Source organism: Ochlerotatus camptorhynchus, unplaced genomic scaffold, assembly GCF_037179485.1.
Source record: "Ochlerotatus camptorhynchus isolate MF236.1 unplaced genomic scaffold, CSIRO-AGI_Acam_v1.1 ptg000274l, whole genome shotgun sequence".
Taxonomy (NCBI): domain Eukaryota; kingdom Metazoa; phylum Arthropoda; class Insecta; order Diptera; family Culicidae; genus Ochlerotatus; species Ochlerotatus camptorhynchus.
In genome coordinates, this window is record NW_027040763.1 from 6,885,487 (window position 1) to 6,906,917 (window position 21,431).

At 44.7% G+C, this 21,431-nt stretch overlaps 3 protein-coding genes across 3 annotated transcripts in view; 1 reads left to right on the plus strand and 2 right to left on the minus strand.

Annotated features, from left to right (window-relative positions):
• Nucleotides 1-39: 39 nt before the first annotated feature.
• On the plus strand, nt 40-17,127 carry LOC135705678 (fatty acid synthase-like). The gene is made up of 6 exons (XM_065227456.1): nt 40-193; nt 253-566; nt 625-2,274; nt 2,336-2,756; nt 2,814-5,308; nt 15,383-17,127. The coding sequence occupies exons 1-6, from the start codon at nt 95-97 to the stop codon at nt 17,073-17,075; spliced, it is 6,672 nt and encodes a 2,223-aa protein (XP_065083528.1). The 5' UTR covers nt 40-94; the 3' UTR covers nt 17,076-17,127.
• LOC135705684 (uncharacterized) overlaps nt 5,557-21,431 on the minus strand; it is a 256,038-nt gene continuing 240,163 nt past the window's right edge. The window contains exon 5 of the mRNA XM_065227468.1: nt 5,557-5,572. The gene's annotated coding sequence lies outside the window, so the exon portion shown is untranslated. The remainder of the gene's footprint in view (nt 5,573-21,431) is intronic.
• Nucleotides 17,093-20,465, minus strand: LOC135705693 (uncharacterized). The gene is made up of 6 exons (XM_065227491.1): nt 20,168-20,465; nt 19,490-20,106; nt 18,904-19,435; nt 18,084-18,847; nt 17,562-17,796; nt 17,093-17,493 (listed from the first exon to the last, which is right to left on the minus strand). The coding sequence occupies exons 1-6, from the start codon at nt 20,261-20,263 to the stop codon at nt 17,149-17,151; spliced, it is 2,589 nt and encodes an 862-aa protein (XP_065083563.1). The 5' UTR covers nt 20,264-20,465; the 3' UTR covers nt 17,093-17,148.

Below are 21,431 nucleotides of genomic sequence, written 5' to 3' on the forward strand. Positions count from 1 at the left end.
CATTCGAATCGTGTCAACACGAGCTTCAAGCAGGGTGGTGTTTGTTTGATTTGCTAGTTAAACGGTGTACGGTTGAACTTCAGCGCAGTGTAGAATGATTCAGAACGGAGACTCGATCGTTATTTCCGGAATCGCCGGAAAATATCCACGCTCCAACAATGTGACTGAGTTTGCCAAGAATCTGTTCGACAAGGTGGCTGGCCGCTATGTGAGGTGGTCCAAGGTTTTGAATAATAGTGTTGTTGATCGCAGGTTGATCTGGTGGATGATTCGGAAACTCGCTGGCGTCACATCAACCCGGAAATTCCTCGCCGAACGGGTAAAATCAGCCATTTGGAGAAGTTTGATGCGCAATTCTTCAACGTCGGAGCAACCGAAGCCCACTGCATGGATCCACAGATGCGGATGTTGTTGGAACATTCGTACGCCGCGATCCTGGATGCCGGGATCAATCCGGAAGTCCTGAAGGGTTCGCGAACTGGCGTGTATATTGGTGTGTGCTTCTCGGAGTCGGAGAAACAGTTCGTGCTGGAAAATTGTGCTCCCAAGGGATACGGCATCAAGGGGTAGGATGTGCTGTAGCCTTTGAATTTTCTTCAGTTAAACAGTTTAACCTTCCTCCAGAACTACTCGGAGCATGTTGGCGAACCGTCTGTCCCACTGGCTTGACTTCTGTGGACCCTCGATGGCCGTCGATACGGCCTGTAGCAGTTCGATGTACGCTCTAGACTGTGCGTACAATGCCATCCGAAACGGTCGATGCGATGCGGCTTTAGTCGGTGGAACCAATCTTACGCTGCATCCGTACGTAACGCTACAGTTTGCTCGACTGGGCGTTCTCTCGTCCGATGGATTTTGTCGACCGTTTGATAAGTCCGCTTCCGGTTACACCCGTGCCGATGCCAATGCCGTAGTCTTCCTCCAACGGGCGAAGGACGCCAAACGAATCTACGTCCATGTACTGCATTCCAAGACCAACTGCGACGGCTTCAAGCAGGAAGGCATAACCTATCCTTCTGGACAGGTCCAAAAACAGTTGTTGGACGAGTTCTACAAAGAGCTCGGACTGCCACCTAGTGCAGTTAACTACGTAGAAGCGCACAGCACGGGAACAGTCGTAGGAGATCCGGAAGAATGCGATGCGATCGAGAAAGTGTTTTGCTGCGATCGGAACGAGCCCATGCTGATCGGATCTGTCAAATCCAACATTGGCCACACAGAGGCTTCGGCAGGGATTTGCTCCATCACCAAGTGCATAATCGCAAGTGAAACGGGACTGATTCCCCCTAACATTCATTTTGTGTCAAATCGCGCAGACGTACCTGCGCTCATGAACGGCAAGCTGAAGGTCGTATCGGAAGCAACGACTCTGACTGGACCTTTATTAGCAATCAACTCTTTCGGCTTTGGAGGAGCTAATGCTCATGCATTGCTGCAGGCCAACACGAAAACCAAGACTTACCGTCCGGAGTGTACTCTACCTAGACTAGTAACCTGGAGTGGACGAACGCATGAGGCTGTTGAAACGTTCTTCAACGAAGTAGCAAAACAATCCCTGAATGACGAGTTTTTTGCATTGCTCAACAACATTCAAATTCAACCCGTACCGAAGTTTAACTATCGTGGATTCCGCATCTTTGCGAACTCCAGTGAAACCCTTTTCCAATCCCCGATTGTTAAACTCAATAAGCAGCTAGCTGTCCCTATACTAATGGTTCTTGGAGATTGCGATCCACACTGGAAAGCGAAGCTCGATATTTTCAGCGAGTTTCCCGTTTTTAAGCAATTCGTGTGCGAGTGCTCAAAAGTCCTCGAATCGGAGGGTGTATTTCTAACCGAGAATACCGCACCACTTCTCGGTACCATAGTCTTTCAAATCTGTCTCGTTGAATTACTCGTCGCAGCGGAAGCCATTCCGGATGGATTCACAGGAATCTCGATTGGGCAGATAACCTGTGCCTATCTGGATGGAGCCTTTTCCATGGACGTTGCCGTACTCTTGGGTCTATACTACAGTTTGCTTCATGCCGAATCAAACGATGAGGAAAAGGTTAAACTAAACGAGCTCGTACGGAATATTCTACCGCGAGAGATTCAACCATCCGACAAATGGATCAACGGTACAACCACCAAGGGATTCGAATCTTTCAAGCTGCTCAACAATAATGACACGTCAATTATGGAACCTACTTTCCCAAGTGATTCGGTATTGATCGACATCAGCGAACTACATCCAAAGGAAGCTGTTCAGCAGGTCTTCATCGTGCTGGGACAGTAAACTCAGTTCAAAGCATAATTCATGTAGCAAATAACCACCCAACCTACCTCTTTTCAGATTATATCAAAACGGACGACAGCTGAATCTGGCTAGCCTCTACCCTCCAGTCGAGTTTCCCGTATCCCGAGGAACTCCAATGATTTCTTCCCTTATTCAGTGGGATCACAGCGAAGACTGGTACGTGATTAAGTTCCAAGCACAACGCACCTCCGATAGCGGCATCCAGGTGTACCACATATGCCTCGCCGATCAGGATAATAGCTATCTGGCGGGACACTGCATCGACGGCCGAGTTTTGTTTCCTGCCACCGGCTATCTACAGATTGTTTGGGAATGCCTTGCCATGCGGAAAGGACTCGTCGCTCAGGAACTGGCTGTCGAGTTCAACGATGTGCAGTTTCTTCGGGCTACTACACTGGCTGCTGATCAGTCCGTAGAGTTCACCGTACTCATACAAGAAGGCACCGGACAGTTTGAGGTAAACTACGGATACAGGATTCTGTATCACTGAGTGATCATATCTCATCATTTGCAGATATTGGATGGCTCTACCGCAATTGTGACGGGTCAGGTTAAATTTTCAAAGCAACCCGAATTCCTGACGATGGATGCGCCTGCATCGGAGTCGACAGTCCTCCTACATCGTGATTTCTACAAAGAACTACGACTGCGCGGCTACCACTACGGTGGTGATTTTCGATCCGTCATGAAGTCTCGCTCGGATGGATCGTTCGCTAAGCTTGCCTGGAAGAAAAACTGGGTAGGTTTCCTGGATTGCATGTTGCAAGGGGCGATCATTGCCTGCGACAGCCGATCTCTGATGATTCCCACCGGTATCGAGAATGTTCGCATCGATCCCATCATGCACCTGAAGCTCAAGCTGACCGATGAAGATGGGCAAGAATTCTACAATCTACTGTACAGTCAACACTTGAATGTTCTGCGCTCCGGTGGCGTTCAGATATCCGGAATGCAAGCCAGTACAATTCTGCGAAGACCACCCACGGGTATTCCCGTGTTGGAAAGCTACCGATTCGTACCGTATCACCCGAAGTTTATCATTCAATTGTCCGAGGCTATGCGAATCTTTGTCCAAATAATCTTAGAAAATGCCCCATCACTGAACCTCCACATCCTAGAATGCTTAAAGTCGGAACAGCAACCGATCATTCAGTTCATCGACAACGCCGTACGGGATCTTCCAGCTGTGAAATCAAACCTGATTGTTCTGAGTTCAGCCAAGCATACCGTTCCCGACTGTGTCCAAGTGAAAAACGAAACCCTTCTCAACCAGAAGAATGCCTCCTGTATCATTTGTTCCGAGCAGTATCAAAGCCATAGCTTCGTTTCCGATGCCTTGGATGCACTCACAACCGATGGTTTTCTCGTCGTCCGTGAACAGGCCAACTTCCACAGTCTAACAATGCGAGCTACCAAGGGACTGAAACTGTTATCCACCATCCCAACCGACGGAGAAGTGCTTCTCTTGTTCCAAAAGGACAACCAAACCAACGAAGTCCTGCTTCCCATTGAAGTTTGCTCCACGGACTCCAACTACAGTTGGCTACATCAACTGCAGCAGTCCCCGAACAAAAATTCTGTTCTTCTCTATTCCATCGATGACAAATACTCCGGCATTCTAGGGCTGGTAAACTGCCTCCGAAAAGAACCCAACACTCAACAGATCCGCTGTTGCTTCATAGACGATCCCAGTGCACCACCCTTTTCGGTCGACAGTCCACACTACAGCGAACAACTCCGACTAGGGCTCGCCATCAACGTCTACCGTGAAGGTCAATGGGGAAGCTATCGGCATTGCATTCTACCAGACAGCACCGTCACACAATCCGTAGACCATCACTGCTTCGCCAATTGCCTCAAACCGGGTGATCTGTCTTCGTTTGCCTGGATGAACGGACCGTTGAATGCTAAATCACAACACCTGGTCAACGTAGTGTTCAGTTCGTTGAACTTCAAGGATGTTATGCTGGCTACCGGGAAGTTGTCGATTGATTCATCGTTCTGTAACCGTCTCGAACGGGAGTGCGTCCTTGGATTCGAATACTCCGGCATAACACCACGCGGTCTACGAGTGATGGGTATGATACCTTCCGGCGCAATGGCTAGTCAAGTTGCCAGTGATCCCTTCATGACATTCAAAGTCCCGATGGCATGGAGTCTGGAGCAAGCTGCTACCGTACCGTGCGTTTACGGAACGGTCTACACTGCGCTGTTTTTGAGCTGTTCAATCCAGCGAGGACGATCGATTCTGATTCACGCCGGCAGTGGAGGAATTGGATTGGCTGCGATCGAGACATGCCTGGTTTATGGATTGGAGGTGTTCACCACAGTTAGCACACGGGAAAAGCGAGAGTTCCTACTGGCTAGGTTTCCTTCGCTGAAGGTGGAAAATATTGGAAATTCTAGAGATATCTCGTTTGAGCGGATGATCAAAGTGCAAACCAAAGGACGCGGGGTGGATTATGTGCTGAACTCGTTGGCAGAGGAGAAACTACAAGCATCGGTCAGGTGTTTGAAGACCGGTGGGCACTTCCTGGAAATCGGAAAGTACGACATGACCAAGAATTCCAAGCTGGCCTTGGTGCTGTTCCAGCGAGGCATTACGTTTACAGCTGTTCTGCTGGATCTTTTGTTCCAAGGAGCGGTGGAACAGAAGCAGCGGTTGCATCGGATCTTGACGGAAGATATCGCACGCGGTGTGATCAAACCGCTGCCGACTACGGTGTTCAAGGCCACAGAAGTGGAGAAAGCGTTCCGCTACCTGGCTAGTGGCAAACACATGGGGAAGGTACTGTTGAAGATGCGACAGTCGGAGGATGATCTGTGTACGGTACCGGTTCCGGTGACACCGAGGATTCACTGCGATCCAGATCGGAGCTACGTCCTGGTGGGAGGATTGGGTGGATTTGGATTAGAACTGGCAGATTGGCTGGTGCTGCGGGGTTGCCGGAAGCTAGTGTTGAGCTCCAGCCGTGGAGTTAGCCAACCGTATCAGGAGTACAGGATAAGGTGAGTGTGACGGGTGCAGGGTTTCCTCTCAGGAATCTTCTGGAGAATGTACTTAGGAGGCTCAGCAAGAACACAGCCCAGTTGCTGCCCAGATGATCTTGATTGTTTTCAAAGCAGATTGAATCCTTGGAATATGATCTGAACTCCAGTGGACGTCTCATGACAACCTATTGATGTCTAAATTATGTATCGTAGACCTAGTGTGTGCTCATTTTGCTAAACAAAATTCCCTGAGTTCTCCAGGTTTTGCCGTCTCGGGCGCATCTAGTGGAAATGGACTGCCAGAAGTTGCTCCGTATCCAGTGAAGTAATCGAACAACATATCGGGTAACCTGCGCTCCCGCCTGCTATGCCTTGACAGTGCTTCCAGTCTTTCTGTTTGCAGAGGGAGCGCGTCGTCGACTGTTTCATCTAGTTCTGGTTCACTTCTACGAGCATCAATCCTCGTCATCGTCTTCATCTTCAGGTCGCAATTCATCGTCTTTTTCGGGTTGTGCTTCGACTTCCCCCTCTTGCTCGAAAGAAAATCTGACTACGGGCGGTACTTCTGCTTCGATGTTGGACTCTTCATCAGCGTACGGAAATCAGCACTTGTCAAACTTCACATCCGTTGCAATCGTTATCTTCCTCGCATTTCTGTCCCAGAGCCGGTAACCGTTTGGAGCATAGCCGATCATTGCCATTTCGCGACTTTTCGGATCTAGCTTCTTGCGATAGTGCACCGGTATCTACGCCAAACATTTACACCCAAATATCTGTAGCTTGTCCAAATTCGGCTGTAGCATGTACACACTTCTGATGGAGATACACCGCTTGGCAAGGTTGATGTAGGGCTGCGATTTAGGAGATACACAAAGCCGCTTCAGACCATAGATTCTTCGGTACCATTAAGTCGATGAGTACTGAAGGAATCTTCTCTACTAATGTTCGGTTGAACCGTTCCGCCACGCCATTTTGTTGCGGCGAATAGCCACCGTGGGTTCCACCTGGCTGTGCTTCTGCTTGTAGTAGTTTTTTCTGATTTGTCGAAAATTACTTGATCATTTCTGTCACCGCAGCTTCATACTCCTTGAACCGATCGAAATCCTCCGACTTCCTCTTCAGTAGATAAACCATCCCGAAGTGACTGTAGCCATCGACAAAGCTGAAAAAATATCGAGACTCATCCCAATCCGGTGGATCGATGGGGCCACAGGCGTTCGAATGGATTCTCTCAAGAGGGCGAGTTACGCGGTTCCTTGTGCCGCTGAAAGGCTCACGACATTGCTTACCTTGAACACATGATTCACGGTGGCAATTCGGTGCCTTTTTCATTCCTTTCAGCACACCATCGCCATCGCTTTCAGTCCATGTTGACAAAATACAACGTTAAATCCTTTTCTGTCACGTTTTCCAGGGCCGTCACAAGCGGATCATATGAATCCGGTAACGTTAAGAAGTGCTGTGACACCAGATCTGCCTCAACCAGGGTAGCACCAGCCGTCTTTAACTTCCTCACCAGTCCATCAAACTCCAAGAAGTGGTTTCTCCTTTCGGTTCAACTCCTCATGCGCAGCTGCTTCTGGATAAGAGTTTGGCTTGCAACCGATTTCTTAGCGTCGTTGTCTTCTCCCGGGCGACCTTTGCGGTCCGTTTCCAAAAACTTGGTCCTCTCAGCTGCTACTTCCGGTAACTCTTCCGTCAGCACTTCTGAAACTCCAGCCGCTTCCAAGAATAGCCTGACACCAGTAGTTCCAATTCTCATATTCACCGGCGTTTCCTCGAAACTGCGGTATTCCGTGAGCGAGGTGGTGCTCATATTCAGGGACTTCAGGGACTTGCGGAACTTGAAGGACTTCAATAAAGCCACGAACACGTTCGTAGATTAACAACTGAGGTTTATTACATCTGAACTGGTTGAAGTATTGGTTTGGAATAAACTGGGTTAATACTAAGACAGCAGAATTTTTCCTAGATCTTGAATTAAGTGGTCATTTTTTAACTACGTTGAAAAATCGCTGAAAACTCTTTACAAAATTTTGTTAGACTGTTCTCTGTCGTGACTTAACCGAAGATCCCAGCCTCGGTCACAGTTCCACGCATCTGCCGCTTAGCTTGTGGTCCGATGTAGTAGCCGGACCGAGGTTTCCAGCCTCAGTCATGGTTCCACGAATCTGCTGCTCCCTCTGTTGGTCCGCTAGTACCGCTATCCCTTCTGCTGGTGGTTCTTTGCTGATCTTCCGCTCTCTCCACAGTCCGTTATAAGAATGCCGTCAACAAGCTGTATCAAAATTCCCGAACCAATCCGGTTCTGTTTACATACGGTCTATCACGTTTCACGCTCACTCGATTCTAGTCATTTCTATTCCACACTAACTCTATCTATTACATTCTTTCCCTCATCTACTCTCCTCCGGATTTAACAACCCTCTCGGGGCATTTGATCAACCCTCTCCAGGGAATTTCTTCTACCTTCTCGGAGGAATTTCTTCTACCTTTTCGGTAGAATGTCTTCTACCTTTTCGGAGGAATTTCTTAGACCTTCTCGGAGGAATTTCTTCTACCCTCTCGGAGAAATTTCTTCTATCCTCTCGGAGGAATTTCTTCTACTCTCAGAAAAAAATTTTCTAGCTTCTCGGAGGAATTTCTTCTACCTTTTCGGGGAAATGTCTTCTAGCTTCTCGGAGAAATTTCTTCTAGCTTCTCGGAGGAATTTCTTCAACCTTTTTGGAGGAATTTATTCTACCCTCTCTGAGGAGTGTCTTCTACTCTCTTGGTGGAATTTCTTCTACCTTCTCGGAGAAATTTCTTCTAACTTGTCGGAGGAATTTCTTCTACCTTGTCGGAGGAATTTTTCTACCCTCTCGGAGGAGTGTCTTCTAGCTTCTCGGAGGAATTTCTTCTACCTTCTCGGAGGAATTTCTTCAACTTTCTCGGAGGAATTTCGTCTACCTTCTCGGAGGAATTTCTTCAACCTTTGCTGAGGAATTTCTTCTACCTTCTCGGAGGAATTTTTCTACCCTCTCGGAGGAATGTCTTCTAGCTTCTCGGAGGAATTTCTTCTACCCTTTCGGAGGAATTTCTTCTACTCTCGGAGAAATTTTTTCTAGCTTCTCGGAGGAATTTATTCTACCTTTTCGGGGAAATGTCTTCTAGCTTCTCGGAGAAATTTTTTTTTTTTTTTTTTTTCCTTTATTTACAAGGCTTTCAGCCATTGGCTGGTTCGCCCCTTCTCGGAGAAATTTCTGCTCCCTTGTCGGAGGAATTTATTCAACCTTCTCGGAGAAATTTCTTCTAACTTGTCGGAGGAATTTCTTCTACCTTGTCGGAGGAATTTCTTCTACCTTCTCGGAGGAATGTCTTCTAGCTTCTCGGAGAAATTTTTCTCCCTTGTCGGAGGAATTTCTTCTACCTTGTCGGAGGAATTTTCTACCCTCTCGGAGGAATGTCTTCTACCATCTCGGAGGAATTTCTTCTACCTTCTCGGAGGAATTTCTTCAACTTTCTCGGAGGAATTTCGTCTACCTTCTCGGAGGAATTTCTTCAACCTTTGCTGAGGAATTTCTTCTACCTTCTCGGAGGAATTTTTCTACCCTCTCGGAGGAATGTCTTCTAGCTTCTTGGAGGAATTTCTTCTAGCTTCTCGGAGAAATTCCTTCTACCTTCTCGGAGGAATTTCTTCAACTTTCTCGGATGAATTTCGTCTACCTTCTCGGAGGAATTTCTTCAACCTTTGCTGAGGAATTTCTTCTACCTTCTCGGAGGAATTTTTCTACCTTCTCGGAGGAATGTCTTCTACTCTCTCGGAGGAATTTCTTCTACCTTCTCGGAGAAATTTCTTCTACCCTTTCGGAGGAATTTCTTCTACTCTCGGAGAAATTTTTTCTAGCTTCTCGGAGGAATTTATTCTACCTTTTCGGGGAAATGTCTTCTAGCTTCTCGTAGAAATTTCTGCTTCCTTGACGGAGGAATTTCTTCAACCTTTTCGGAGGAATTTCTTCTACCCTCTCTGAGGAGTGTCTTCTACTCTCTCGGTGGAATTTCTTCTAGCTTCTCGGAGGAATTTCTTCTACCTTCTCAGAAGAATTTCTTCTACCTTTTCGGAGGAATTTTTTCTACCTTCTCGGAGGAATTTCTTCAACTTTCTCGGAGGAATTTCGTCTACCTTCTCGGAGGAATTTTTTCTACCCTCTCGGAGGAATGTCTTCTACTCTCTCGGAGGAATTTCTTCTACCTTCTCGGAGGAATTTCTTCTACTTTTTCGGAGAAATTTCCTTTACCTTCTCGGAGGAATTGCTTCAACCTTCGCTGAGGAATTTCTTCTACCTTCTCGGAGGAATTTCTTATATCCTCTCGGAGGAATGTCTTCTAGCTTCTCGGAGGAATTTCTTCTAGCTTCTCGGAGAAATTCCTTCTACCTTCTCGGAGGAATTTCTTCAACTTTCTCGGAGGAATTTCGTCTACCTTCTCGGAGGAATTTCTTCAACCTTTGCTGAGGAATTTCTTCTACCTTCTCGGAGGAATTTTTCTACCCTCTCGGAGGAATGTCTTCTAGCTTCTCGGAGGAATTTCTTCTAGCTTCTCGGAGAAATTCCTTCTACCTTCTCGGAGGAATTTCTTCAACTTTCTCGGATGAATTTCGTCTACCTTCTCGGAGGAATTTCTTCAACCTTTGCTGAGGAATTTCTTCTACCTTCTCGGAGGAATTTTTCTACCTTCTCGGAGGAATGTCTTCTACTCTCTCGGAGGAATTTCTTCTACCTTCTCGGAGAAATTTCTTCTACCCTTTCGGAGGAATTTCTTCTACTCTCGGAGAAATTTTTTCTAGCTTCTCGGAGGAATTTATTCTACCTTTTCGGGGAAATGTCTTCTAGCTTCTCGGAGAAATTTCTGCTTCCTTGACGGAGGAATTTCTTCAACCTTTTCGGAGGAATTTCTTCTACCCTCTCGGAGGAGTGTCTTCTAGCTTCTCGGAGAAATTTCTTCTCCCTTGTCGGAGGAATTTCTTCTACCTTCTAGGAGAAATTTCTTCTACCCTTTCGGAGGAATTTCTTCTACTCTCGGAGAAATTTTTTCTAGCTTCTCGGAGGAATTTATTCTACCTTTTCGGGGAAATGTCTTCTAGCTTCTCGGAGAAATTTCTGCTTCCTTGACGGAGGAATTTCTTCAACCTTTTCGGAGGAATTTCTTCTACCCTCTCTGAGGAGTGTCTTCTACTCTCTCGGTGGAATTTCTTCTAGCTTCTCGGAGGAATTTCTTCTACCTTCTCAGAAGAATTTCTTCTACCTTTTCGGAGGAATTTTTTCTACCTTCTCGGAGGAATTTCTTCAACTTTCTCGGAGGAATTTCGTCTACCTTCTCGGAGGAATTTTTTCTACCCTCTCGGAGGAATGTCTTCTACTCTCTCGGAGGAATTTCTTCTACCTTCTCGGAGGAATTTCTTCTACTTTTTCGGAGAAATTTCCTTTACCTTCTCGGAGGAATTGCTTCAACCTTCGCTGAGGAATTTCTTCTACCTTCTCGGAGGAATTTCTTATATCCTCTCGGAGGAATGTCTTCTAGCTTCTCGGAGGAATTTCTTCTAGCTTCTCGGAGAAATTCCTTCTACCTTCTCGGAGGAATTTCTTCAACTTTCTCGGAGGAATTTCGTCTACCTTCTCGGAGGAATTTCTTCAACCTTTGCTGAGGAATTTCTTCTACCTTCTCGGAGGAATTTTTCTACCCTCTCGGAGGAATGTCTTCTAGCTTCTCGGAGGAATTTCTTCTAGCTTCTCGGAGAAATTCCTTCTACCTTCTCGGAGGAATTTCTTCAACTTTCTCGGATGAATTTCGTCTACCTTCTCGGAGGAATTTCTTCAACCTTTGCAGAGGAATTTCTTCTACCTTCTCGGAGGAATTTTTCTACCTTCTCGGAGGAATGTCTTCTACTCTCTCGGAGGAATTTCTTCTACCTTCTCGGAGAAATTTCTTCTACCCTTTCGGAGGAATTTCTTCTACTCTCGGAGAAATTTTTTCTAGCTTCTCGGAGGAATTTATTCTACCTTTTCGGGGAAATGTCTTCTAGCTTCTCGGAGAAATTTCTGCTTCCTTGATGGAGGAATTTCTTCAACCTTTTCGGAGGAATTTCTTCTACCCTCTCTGAGGAGTGTCTTCTACTCTCTCGGTGGAATTTCTGCTAGCTTCTCGGAGGAATTTCTTCTACCTTCTCAGAAGAATTTCTTCTACCTTTTCGGAGGAATTTTTTCTACCTTTTCGGAGGAATTTCTTCAACTTTCTCGGAGGAATTTATTCTACCTTCTCGGAGGAATTTTTTCTACCCTCTCGGAGGAATGTCTTCTACTCTCTCGGAGGAATTTCTTCTACCTTCTCGGAGGAATTTCTTCTACTTTTTCGGAGAAATTTCCTTTACCTTCTCGGAGGAATTGCTTCAACCTTCGCTGAGGAATTTCTTCTACCTTCTCGGAGGAATTTCTTATATCCTCTTGGAGGAATGTCTTCTATTCTCTCGGACGAATTTCTTCTCCTTTGTCGGAGGAATTTCTTCAACCCTCTCGGAGGAGTGTCTTCTACTCTCTCGGAGGAATTTCTTCTACCTTCTCGGAAGAATTTATTCGACATTCTAGGAGGAATGTCTTCTAGCTTCTCGGAGAAATTTCTTCTCCCTTGACGGAGGAATTTCTTCAACCTTCTCGGGGGTAGTAATCCAGTCCAGTCCAAGGATCTAGAAATTTTTCAACTGGTAAAAACCATTTATTAAAACTCTGTCACTCAGGTACTAGTAGGCAAAACATGAGAACATGAGGTGGTTTGAGTGTGATGCGAGAATGCTGAATCACATCCCGCGGGCTAGGGGAGTTGGACCATCTCTATCACATCACTGCTTCGTAAATTTGATGAGGGTAGCATCAAGTCTACGGTAGCATAGTGGTAGAGCGTCCTTCTAGCGTACTGGGTGGTGTGGGCTCGATTCCCACCTTGTTTTAGGCAAAGGATTTTTTCACAACATATCTCACCACCCAAAACTCCCTGCATATGGTGGAGATATTTCGATAATGAGAACATCGTATAAGGCTTCGCTGATCATGCAGATCTTCAGATATGATCAGCATAATACTTAGGATACATTAAGACTGATTAAAGGCCCAAACGCAATATGGGCGGAAGCGGAACGGAATCGGAAAGTTTGACAGTTGTCACAAATGACATCAAGATGTCTAGACGAAGTCGATCTGGTTCTAACTAGATTTCAACCCTAAAAGTGGCTTCCTCAGATCGGGCTATTTTGCTGCCGCTGCCGTTCCGCTTCCGCTGTCATTGAGCTTGGGCCTTAAAGGTTATCCGGACACAAAAATCTTGTTGGGGTTTAAACATGCGTTTTATTGCTCATAGTTCAATGCAACAGCTATACATTAGTAGGTATTATGATTATTGTAAGACGATTGTTTCAGTCTTCTTTCTTACCAGAGGCCATTGCTCGAACTTTTCTTCGTACACGGCCTATCGTCTTTCCCACTTGTTTGGCTGCCAAATTCCATTTCTACTTGAAATCCTTCAGGTCAATTACAGTTTTCTTCAGTATGTGCTTCACAATTGACCAGTATTCTTCAATTGGTCTTAGTTCCGGAGTATTGGCCGGATTCATCTCCTTGGGAACCACTGTGACGCCCTTTTTCGCTGTACAACTGTTGGGTGGAATTTGAGTAGGGGCAGCTAGCCAAGTCCGTTTCAGAACGTCACACACCGTGAATTTCGACAAATTTAAAAGGTTTGCTAACTCTCGAGTAGATAGACTGGGATTTTCGTTTCGAGTGTGCAGGATCGAATCGCGACGTGCTTGCTCCCATAAAGTCATGATTATGTAAACAAATGAACCTATCCTGACAACCAATGCCTACTGTGATTCTATACGCTTTTTTTTTTCTTTGATTTGTTTTCCGTCGATCTTGTTTTCCGTACTGCGTACCAATGCTACCGACGCCAGGGAGGCAGCTTCTACACCCGGACCCTACCTGTCGACCCATCAACTCATGAACCGAGGACCAACGGCTTTACTTCCCATCCGAAGGAAGGCGCAATCAGAGATGCTATGCCTCAGAAAATCCCGGCGGCGCCGACTGGGATTGAACCCAAGCCTTTTGGGTGAGAGGCAATCACGCTTACCACTGCACCACCGGTTCCGCTGTATCTATACACTGAACGAATTTGACATATTCCTGTTATGTGGAAGTCTAATAAATTTGCGCTATAAGATAATCCATTGAAAATGATATGATTGAAAATGTGTCAGGTAAATTCTATATGAATATCTGATACATTTACAATGCTGATAATTTGGTAACTTTTATATGATCGTTATATGATAAATGAAAATCGATTAAATTATAATAATTAACTGAAATGGATTTGAAACCCATAAGCATAAGCTATACTTTTCACCACAATATAATATATGTGTCATAAATCAATCGAAGTAAAGTTTATGTGAAAATAACATGAAATTTACTTCTTCTTTTGACACCTATATTTAATCGATTTCTAAAAATAAATTCGAAAAACAAACATCAGGCAGTGGGAGCTTTCACAGTTGTGCCTTTTTTTTATTGTAGCTGATTTGGGAAACGATCAAGATCTGTTGAGGTGTGATGCTTTCGGTGTCTGTGCTCGATTCCACTGGGCCACGGCTGACTTCAAGATTGAGCTCGTTCAAATAGCATGAAGTAAGAACAGCTCTCCCGACATGGAATGTAGTGCAACTTTATGCTCGTTTTGCTAGAGTGAAGACAAATAGCACTGACAAATTTATGTTCCGTTTCGGTGGTGTGGTTTGTTCAAATCTTTCTTAATGCACCTGTGTGCAATAAATCAACGACTAAATTATATGATTTGATAGAACTGGCTCATGAAGTTCGAGTACTACTTAGGGCTGGAATCTGAATTAGCCGTGTAGAAGGCTTACAATTAGTATCATAGCAAAGTAAATATTACAGTAGAATCATTTTTTTTTTCAATCTCAATACATTCTTTTCTGGAACCAATTATCATATGAATGAGTGTACGTTAACATCGTTGAAAATTGTTTCAATAATTTATAAAGAACAATCATGTAAGATGTATTTTATTGGGAGCGATATTCATCCCAGAAAAACATGCAAAAACAAATGCTTGCTGTTGGATTTCTTAAAAGGCATTTCTATATGACTATTTAATGATTGGGATAGATCTGTTTACAATCTTTAAACGTCAAAAATCAAAGCAAGCTATTACAATGAGATATACACGTTTTCCTATACTGCAAAGTTAAATGACAGTCCAATAGTTTCTACATGTCTATTTACACGCGACATATCAACAAACGTCAAAAATCAGTAAAAGCAACTCCAATAAAATATACATGATGATCTTATAAGATATATATTTTAGTGAGCAATATTCATCATGAAAACAGGTATATTTTACTGAATTTTCTCATAGTGCAAACTTATATGATTTTCCATTAGTTTCTAGATGTCTGTTCCCACCCATGACATATCAACAGTTTTTCACCATGAAATATATCAGACAATATTCATATACTTCTTACCTTCGCTAACCACGTTTGAAGCAAAGTATTATCAAGTACTAAGTATGTGAAATTACGATAGAAATCATTCCATATCGCAGTCATAGTTTTTAAGTGATAATCCAATGGAATCTATCAATCATCACATAGAATGAATAAATATGCTGACATTGCTATGTTATAAGATGGATCCAATAAACGGTACATGTCGATTTGTTTCAGTGTACGCGCTTAGCTTGATTCAATTTTACTCAAAAAATGCCTTAATGGCAGCATTTTTAATGTGTCTGGGTTTTTTCGCATTCAACCTTTATCAGCAACGCAGATCCCTTCAATTACAACTGGCCTATCTCAATGGAGAACGATTGATAAATTTACAAGTTCATTCAAATAACTGTTAACATCAGAGATGCCAAATAGAATTTGGAGATCTAAGTCATCAATCTGCCAACCAAAAATCCTTCCAAACTCAATAAGCAACCATAAAACTGAATATCGAACACAAGTTTAATCGCTCCTTTCCCCGTTCGTTTCAGAACCTGGCAAAGCTACGGCGTCCAGGTAACCGTCTCCACCGAAGACATCACCACCGAACGTGGCTGCCAACGGCTTATCGGGCAAGCATTGAACCTCGCATCGGTGGCAGCAATTTTCAACCTGGCAGTTCAGCTACGCGACTCCATATTCGATAACCAGTCTGGCGTAGCCTTTGCCGAATGTCTGGCACCCAAAGCCAGTGCCACCATTTGGCTGGACCGAGTAAGTCGAACCCAATGCCCGGATCTGCAGCACTTTGTAGTGTTCTCCAGCGTTTCCTGCGGACGTGGCAATGCCGGCCAGAGTAACTACGGTATGGCCAACTCCATGATGGAGCGCATTGTAGAACGGAGAAGGGCGGATGGACTACCCGGCAAAGCAATCCAGTGGGGAGCGATAGGAGATGTGGGGTTGGTGGCGAACTTGGCTGAAGATAAGCAGGATCTGGAAATTGGAGGAACTCTTCAGCAGCGGATGTCGTCATGTCTTCAGGTGTTGGATCGACTGTTGACGTGTGACGAACCCGTGGTGGCCAGCATGGTTGTAGCGGAGAAGAACTCCGGAGCTGGCAACTCGCGAAACATTGTAGAAGCGGTGATGAACATTATGAACATTAGGGACATCAAGGCGATATCGCTGGAGAGTACTCTGGCGGATATTGGAATGGATTCGTTGATGGCCGTTGAGATTAAACAAGTTCTCGAAAGGGACTTTGATTTGTCGCTGTCTGCGCAGGAACTCCGCAACTTGACATTTGCCAAACTGCATCAATTGATGGACAGCTCAGAGAATGTGGAAAGAGAAGAACCGGGATGTCAAACCGAAAGCATCAACATAGATGGTCTGGAAATGCTAGTCCGGAATCTAGGTTCGGAAGCGACCAGTCAACATAGCATTTTAAGGCTGCAATCATTGTCCAACGAATTGGACTACGACAAGGCAGTGCTCATCATCCCCGGCATTGAAAGTGTCGCTGGAGAGATTTGGACAAGTATTGCAGCCAAACTGAAAGCCCCAACATTCATTCTCCAAACGATGAACTATTATCAGTGCAAAAGCTTTCCGGAAATCGTCGATTCCATTTTCGACGAGGTACGCGACAAAGTCTTCCAAAACGTTGACCAATTCATAATCGTAGGATATTCGTTTGGATCGATCGTAGGAATCGAAATCGCCAAAAGGTTACAGAAAATTCTTCCGAAAGGAGTCCTGTTCCTCATTGATGGATCGCCGAAATATATTCAGCTGATGGCCAGCCCAGCCGTCCAATCATGCAAAACCGACGACGACCTTCAAACGATCTTGATTCTGACCATTATCTCCAAACTGTTCCCGAATAAAAACCTAGCCAATTTCACCGGTCAATCGTATACGGAAAAGATTGCTTACCTGAAAGCTGTGGACAAGGACGAAAAACTTTACTCCAAACAGTACGTGGAACAAATGCTGATCTCGCTGTTCAATCGCCTCAAAATGTCCAATTCCATCGACCCCGAAGACTACACAAACGTTCTTCACTGCCCTGTTGTTCTACTGAAACCGACACAGCCCGTCATTGCCAACATCGAAGACGACTACGGGCTATCGAGTATAACGGATTCCTTCGTCGTCACCAAAACCACCGACGGAACCCATGCTTCGATGCTGACGGACACCAATCTACCCGACTACATAAACAAAGATTTTCTCTAGAAAATAAAATTCCCATCGCTGCAATTAAACATAAATTTCTACACACTCACACAATCCCACCCAGCCCCAATAATCAGCCACTCTTGCCCTTCTTCTTGTCCATCAAACTGTAGATCGCCCTCTGGATATTCTCGCTTTCCTTCAGCTGTTCTTCGATCGCCGCGATCTGGTCGTTCTTGGTGGCAATCTGTGCCAGCAGTTCTTTCAATTCACTCTCCTGCGATGCCAGCTTGGTGTCGCGCTTGGCCAGTTGTTGTTCCAACTGTTGAATGAGATCGATTCGCTTGCTGATTTCTCGCTCCCGTTCGCGAATCTTACCCTCGTACATCTTTCGGTCGCTTTCCTTCTGCTCGGAAAACTTCTGCCGATCCTCTTCGGCTGCCTTGAGCAACCGCCGCGATTCGTCGCTGTTTTTGGTCTGCAAGCGCGGACGAGGTGCTACATCATTTGAACCAATTTGTATTGCCAAAGAAATATGAAACTCACCATTTCCGCCAGGGAGTTCTGCAGTCGTTTATTCTCCTTCTCGTAGTTGCTATCCCGTAACTGGTGGGCTTCGACCTGTTTGGTCAGGATGGCGCACTGCTGGTTCTTTTCCGTGTACTTCTTGATGTAGTCCGACAGGTCCTGCTTCATTTGACCGATCTTTTTATCGTAGAACGCGGTTGCACTCTTGACCTGGTTCAGTTCCTTTTCCAGCGTCCGGTTTTCTGCTTGCAGTCTGGGGAGGGAAAGAAACATATTAACGCATTCAATCGCTTTTATTCCAGGTTTTGAAACTAAACGCATGCTGTCCTTGAACAGATAAACAAAAGTTCAGCGTTCAGAATCATAAGGGAAGTTGTAAGTAGCATTTTAGGGTGACCAGCCATATAGCTACAACCAAAGTTGGTGCTTCATGAAACGTTAAAGTTTAGGCTTAGGATGTTTGCATAATTCCGCCATTACAGAAAAAAGTAGCTTTTCGTTGTTTTCGAGAAACGACATCGAATTAAAAAAAAAACTTACCCCGAAACCTTCAACGCCAGCGGCAAATTCTTTCGCTGCGCCCTGTTGACCTCGGCCGTCAGTAGCTGATGCTGATGCATCAGCATGTTAATCTGCTTGGACATTCCCTCCATGGTGCTCTGCAGGTCGTGCATCAGTTGCCCCTCCATCCGTATCTTGGCGTCGTAGAACTCGATCAGCTCGACCTGCGTGGCATCGTTTATCGATCCTGCCGATACAGCGTCCTGAATGTGCGTTACAGTTTGATCCATCCGTTCTAGCAAATCCCTGCTGAGACTCGCCGTAGGAGGTACCACCAGTGGGGCTGGCCTGCTGGTGCTGCGTTCGATGTTTTGCTGTTGAGATTCACCGGGGACGATCCGCCGGTTCGAAGTCAGCATGCCAATCATGTGGGATACCTCCTTCCGGGGAAAATCAACCGACGAGGTAACACTTAAAGTAGCTTCCGTAAGGTCGGAATTCTCACCGGTCAAACCTTTGGCAATCAGAAAGTGGATCGGTTTCTGCTTCAGTAGATTACCCATTTTGGCAAACCACAGAGTGGGTGAAACATTGGCAAACTCGTGAAATGTGTGCAGGGCCCAAAGATAGGCGTGGATTTCACCGTCCGGAAGCGAAAAATCAAAGTTCTGGCTGGACTTGAACGAGCTCAAGATGTTTCCGAATGTGTGCTTAAAGAAGAGTTCCGCTGCCTTATCCAGGGTTGCGTTGGAACCACCTTGTAGGGTAACTATCGTCGTCAACAGTTTGGAAATTGAGATCATCTGGAAGGAAGAGAATCATAAGACTTCATTTGACAATACACTACCAGAATTCCTACCAAAATCGGATCGCTATTATTGTGAACTATCGTCACCAAATCGTCCAGGACATCTTGACAGGCATCAACCAGCTTTTGCGGACATTTACTTTCCTTGTCATCTCTTGCGCTTTTCTCCAGAATAACCCGCAGCAAATCCACCGCATAGGAGCAGCTCTGCTTAGTCCGAATCCACTTCAATGCTACGTCCGCTATCCTTTCGCGGAAGGTTTCCCCAATTGGTTCCAAGTCCACAATGCATGCCAGAATTTCGAACAAAACGTCCATGCAATCGTCCCGTTCGCTACTGCCGGGATTGTTTATACTTTTCTCGTTGGCTAATTTTCGCTTTTTTCTGGTATTTCCAAATCCGCCTTCAGCCTGTTGGGCCTTGGTGTAACACTCGATATCATCTAGAAAGTCCTTCAAATTTTCCCGAAAAAAGTTATCCTCCAGAGAAACAGCCTTTCGGTGATCGTCATTGGAGTTGTCCTTTTTCAGTTGTCCAATGTAATGCAGATAGTCAACCACATGACGGAGAGTAAAACTATTTCTGTTGGAGTAAAATTTTAGCAGGATATTTAATTTTACGGAAAAGCTTACTCACTTCGTAGATAAGACATTCTTAACTTCCTTAAAACTCATTTTAAGCAAATAGTGCAGATCCATTTCCTTCATGTAGTCGTTCCTCTCCAGAATAATGTACATCTTGCACGTAACCAACCCGAGTTGTTTGATTTGTCCGCAGAAAGAGGACACACTGATGTTCTTCGTCAACAGGTAGGTCATCGGCAAATTTCCGTAACACAAGTTTACTAGAATCGAGAGAGCCAGCGTAATCAGCTCACTTTTATCCTTCTGGTCACTGCCCTGCTCCATCACACTCAACAGCATGAGAATCAACGATTCGACGTACGGTTCGTGGCTTTGGAGCTGCGCTCCATGGGTCAACTTTTCGATCAGGGCCAGCAACCGCTGCTGCTGTTCGGTGGTGTGAATTTCCTTCAGCAAAGAGGCCAAAGTCGGGAGGTAATGAAAATTACGAATTAACGCCTGGCGAGTTTCCTCGAACTTCGATGCCGCTTCCAGCACGGACACGGCAGCCCAAAGCAAGGCCATTTTATTCTTTCCGGCGTTCATCAGCCGGTGCAGGTTGATGAAAAAGATGTTGTTACCATAGACGGAAAGGTCGAAGACCCGCTGGTCGGTGACAACAGCCAAATGCTACAAAAAACAAATTTTTCTTCTACTGATGTTAAGACTCGAGAATCATTAGGATACTTACGCTAAGACTATTGATGAGTTGAGTTTCATTTCCGTAAGTGCTACTCACAAAATAGGACTGAATATGATTGTTAAATTCGATTATATATGAGGACATCCTGATCACAAGCTAATGACGGCGTACGCAAATAAACACACGAAAAACACTAGTTAATAAATTATAACTTATACTCCGATCACACCGACCCCTTCAGTCACTTTCTAGTAAGCTTCTACACTGGAAATATATACGATTTAATGAATAACTTTCAAATAATTAATGAAAATTCATCAACCGCAGCAGATATGCCGAATGAAAAACTGGAGTCGCGTTGTGACAGTCGTTGCGAAGGCGGTAAACAAATTCAAAAATCGGAGATCTGTCAAACAGGCGTTACAAAGCAGGTGTTATCATCGTTACTCGATCGATTTGCTTACATTTCAACCCTGCGAACACTCTAATTTCAAAACGCACCGATTTTAGCATCTCCTGGTGTGTGATAGCTGAAGCAAACGGCTAAGACCCGAGCAGAGGAAATTCTTCGATACAATCAATGATATATTCACATTATTTGACAAATCTCAGGTAATCATGACAGTAGTTGGTCTCTTTTCTTCATTCATATTGTTTTCAATAATCGAACGTCATGATTACCTGGGTTTTGTCAAAAAATGTAAATATTTACGTTGGTACAAGAATAGACGAGGACGCTATAGCCCTAATTAATTATAATAGAGCATTTCCACGCCTAATAGTAAATCGGTTGGATATAATACCCCGTTCACATTACAGCCTATATCACGTAATATAGGCTGTCTTGCAATGAGCACTCATACATAGGATTTCCAGTGAAAACTAGATGTATGAGTGCTCATTGCAAGACAGCGTATATCACGTGATATACGCTGTAATGTGAACGGGGTATAACTCTCTTCGATTTGAATGAAACTTTGCACATAAGTAAATAGAAACTTTATAGAAATTATAGGTCAAAATAGGACCAAAAGTTGCTGTTCTTCGATTGTTTTCAAGTTTTAAATGACCACACCAAATTTAAGTTTTCAATATCATTAAAATAGTTTGCTAAATAATGATCAGCAAAACAATACTTATCAGTTCTGAGCTTACCATAAGCACATAATGAGAAACAACATTTTTTCAAACATCTCGATTTTTAATTATATTCCTTTGTAATTTGTATGATCATTCATGTCGGTTTGTCGGTGTCATAAATTTGACAGAGTTTAATCAGAGACTTTGATAGAGACGCGCAAGGAAAATTTCT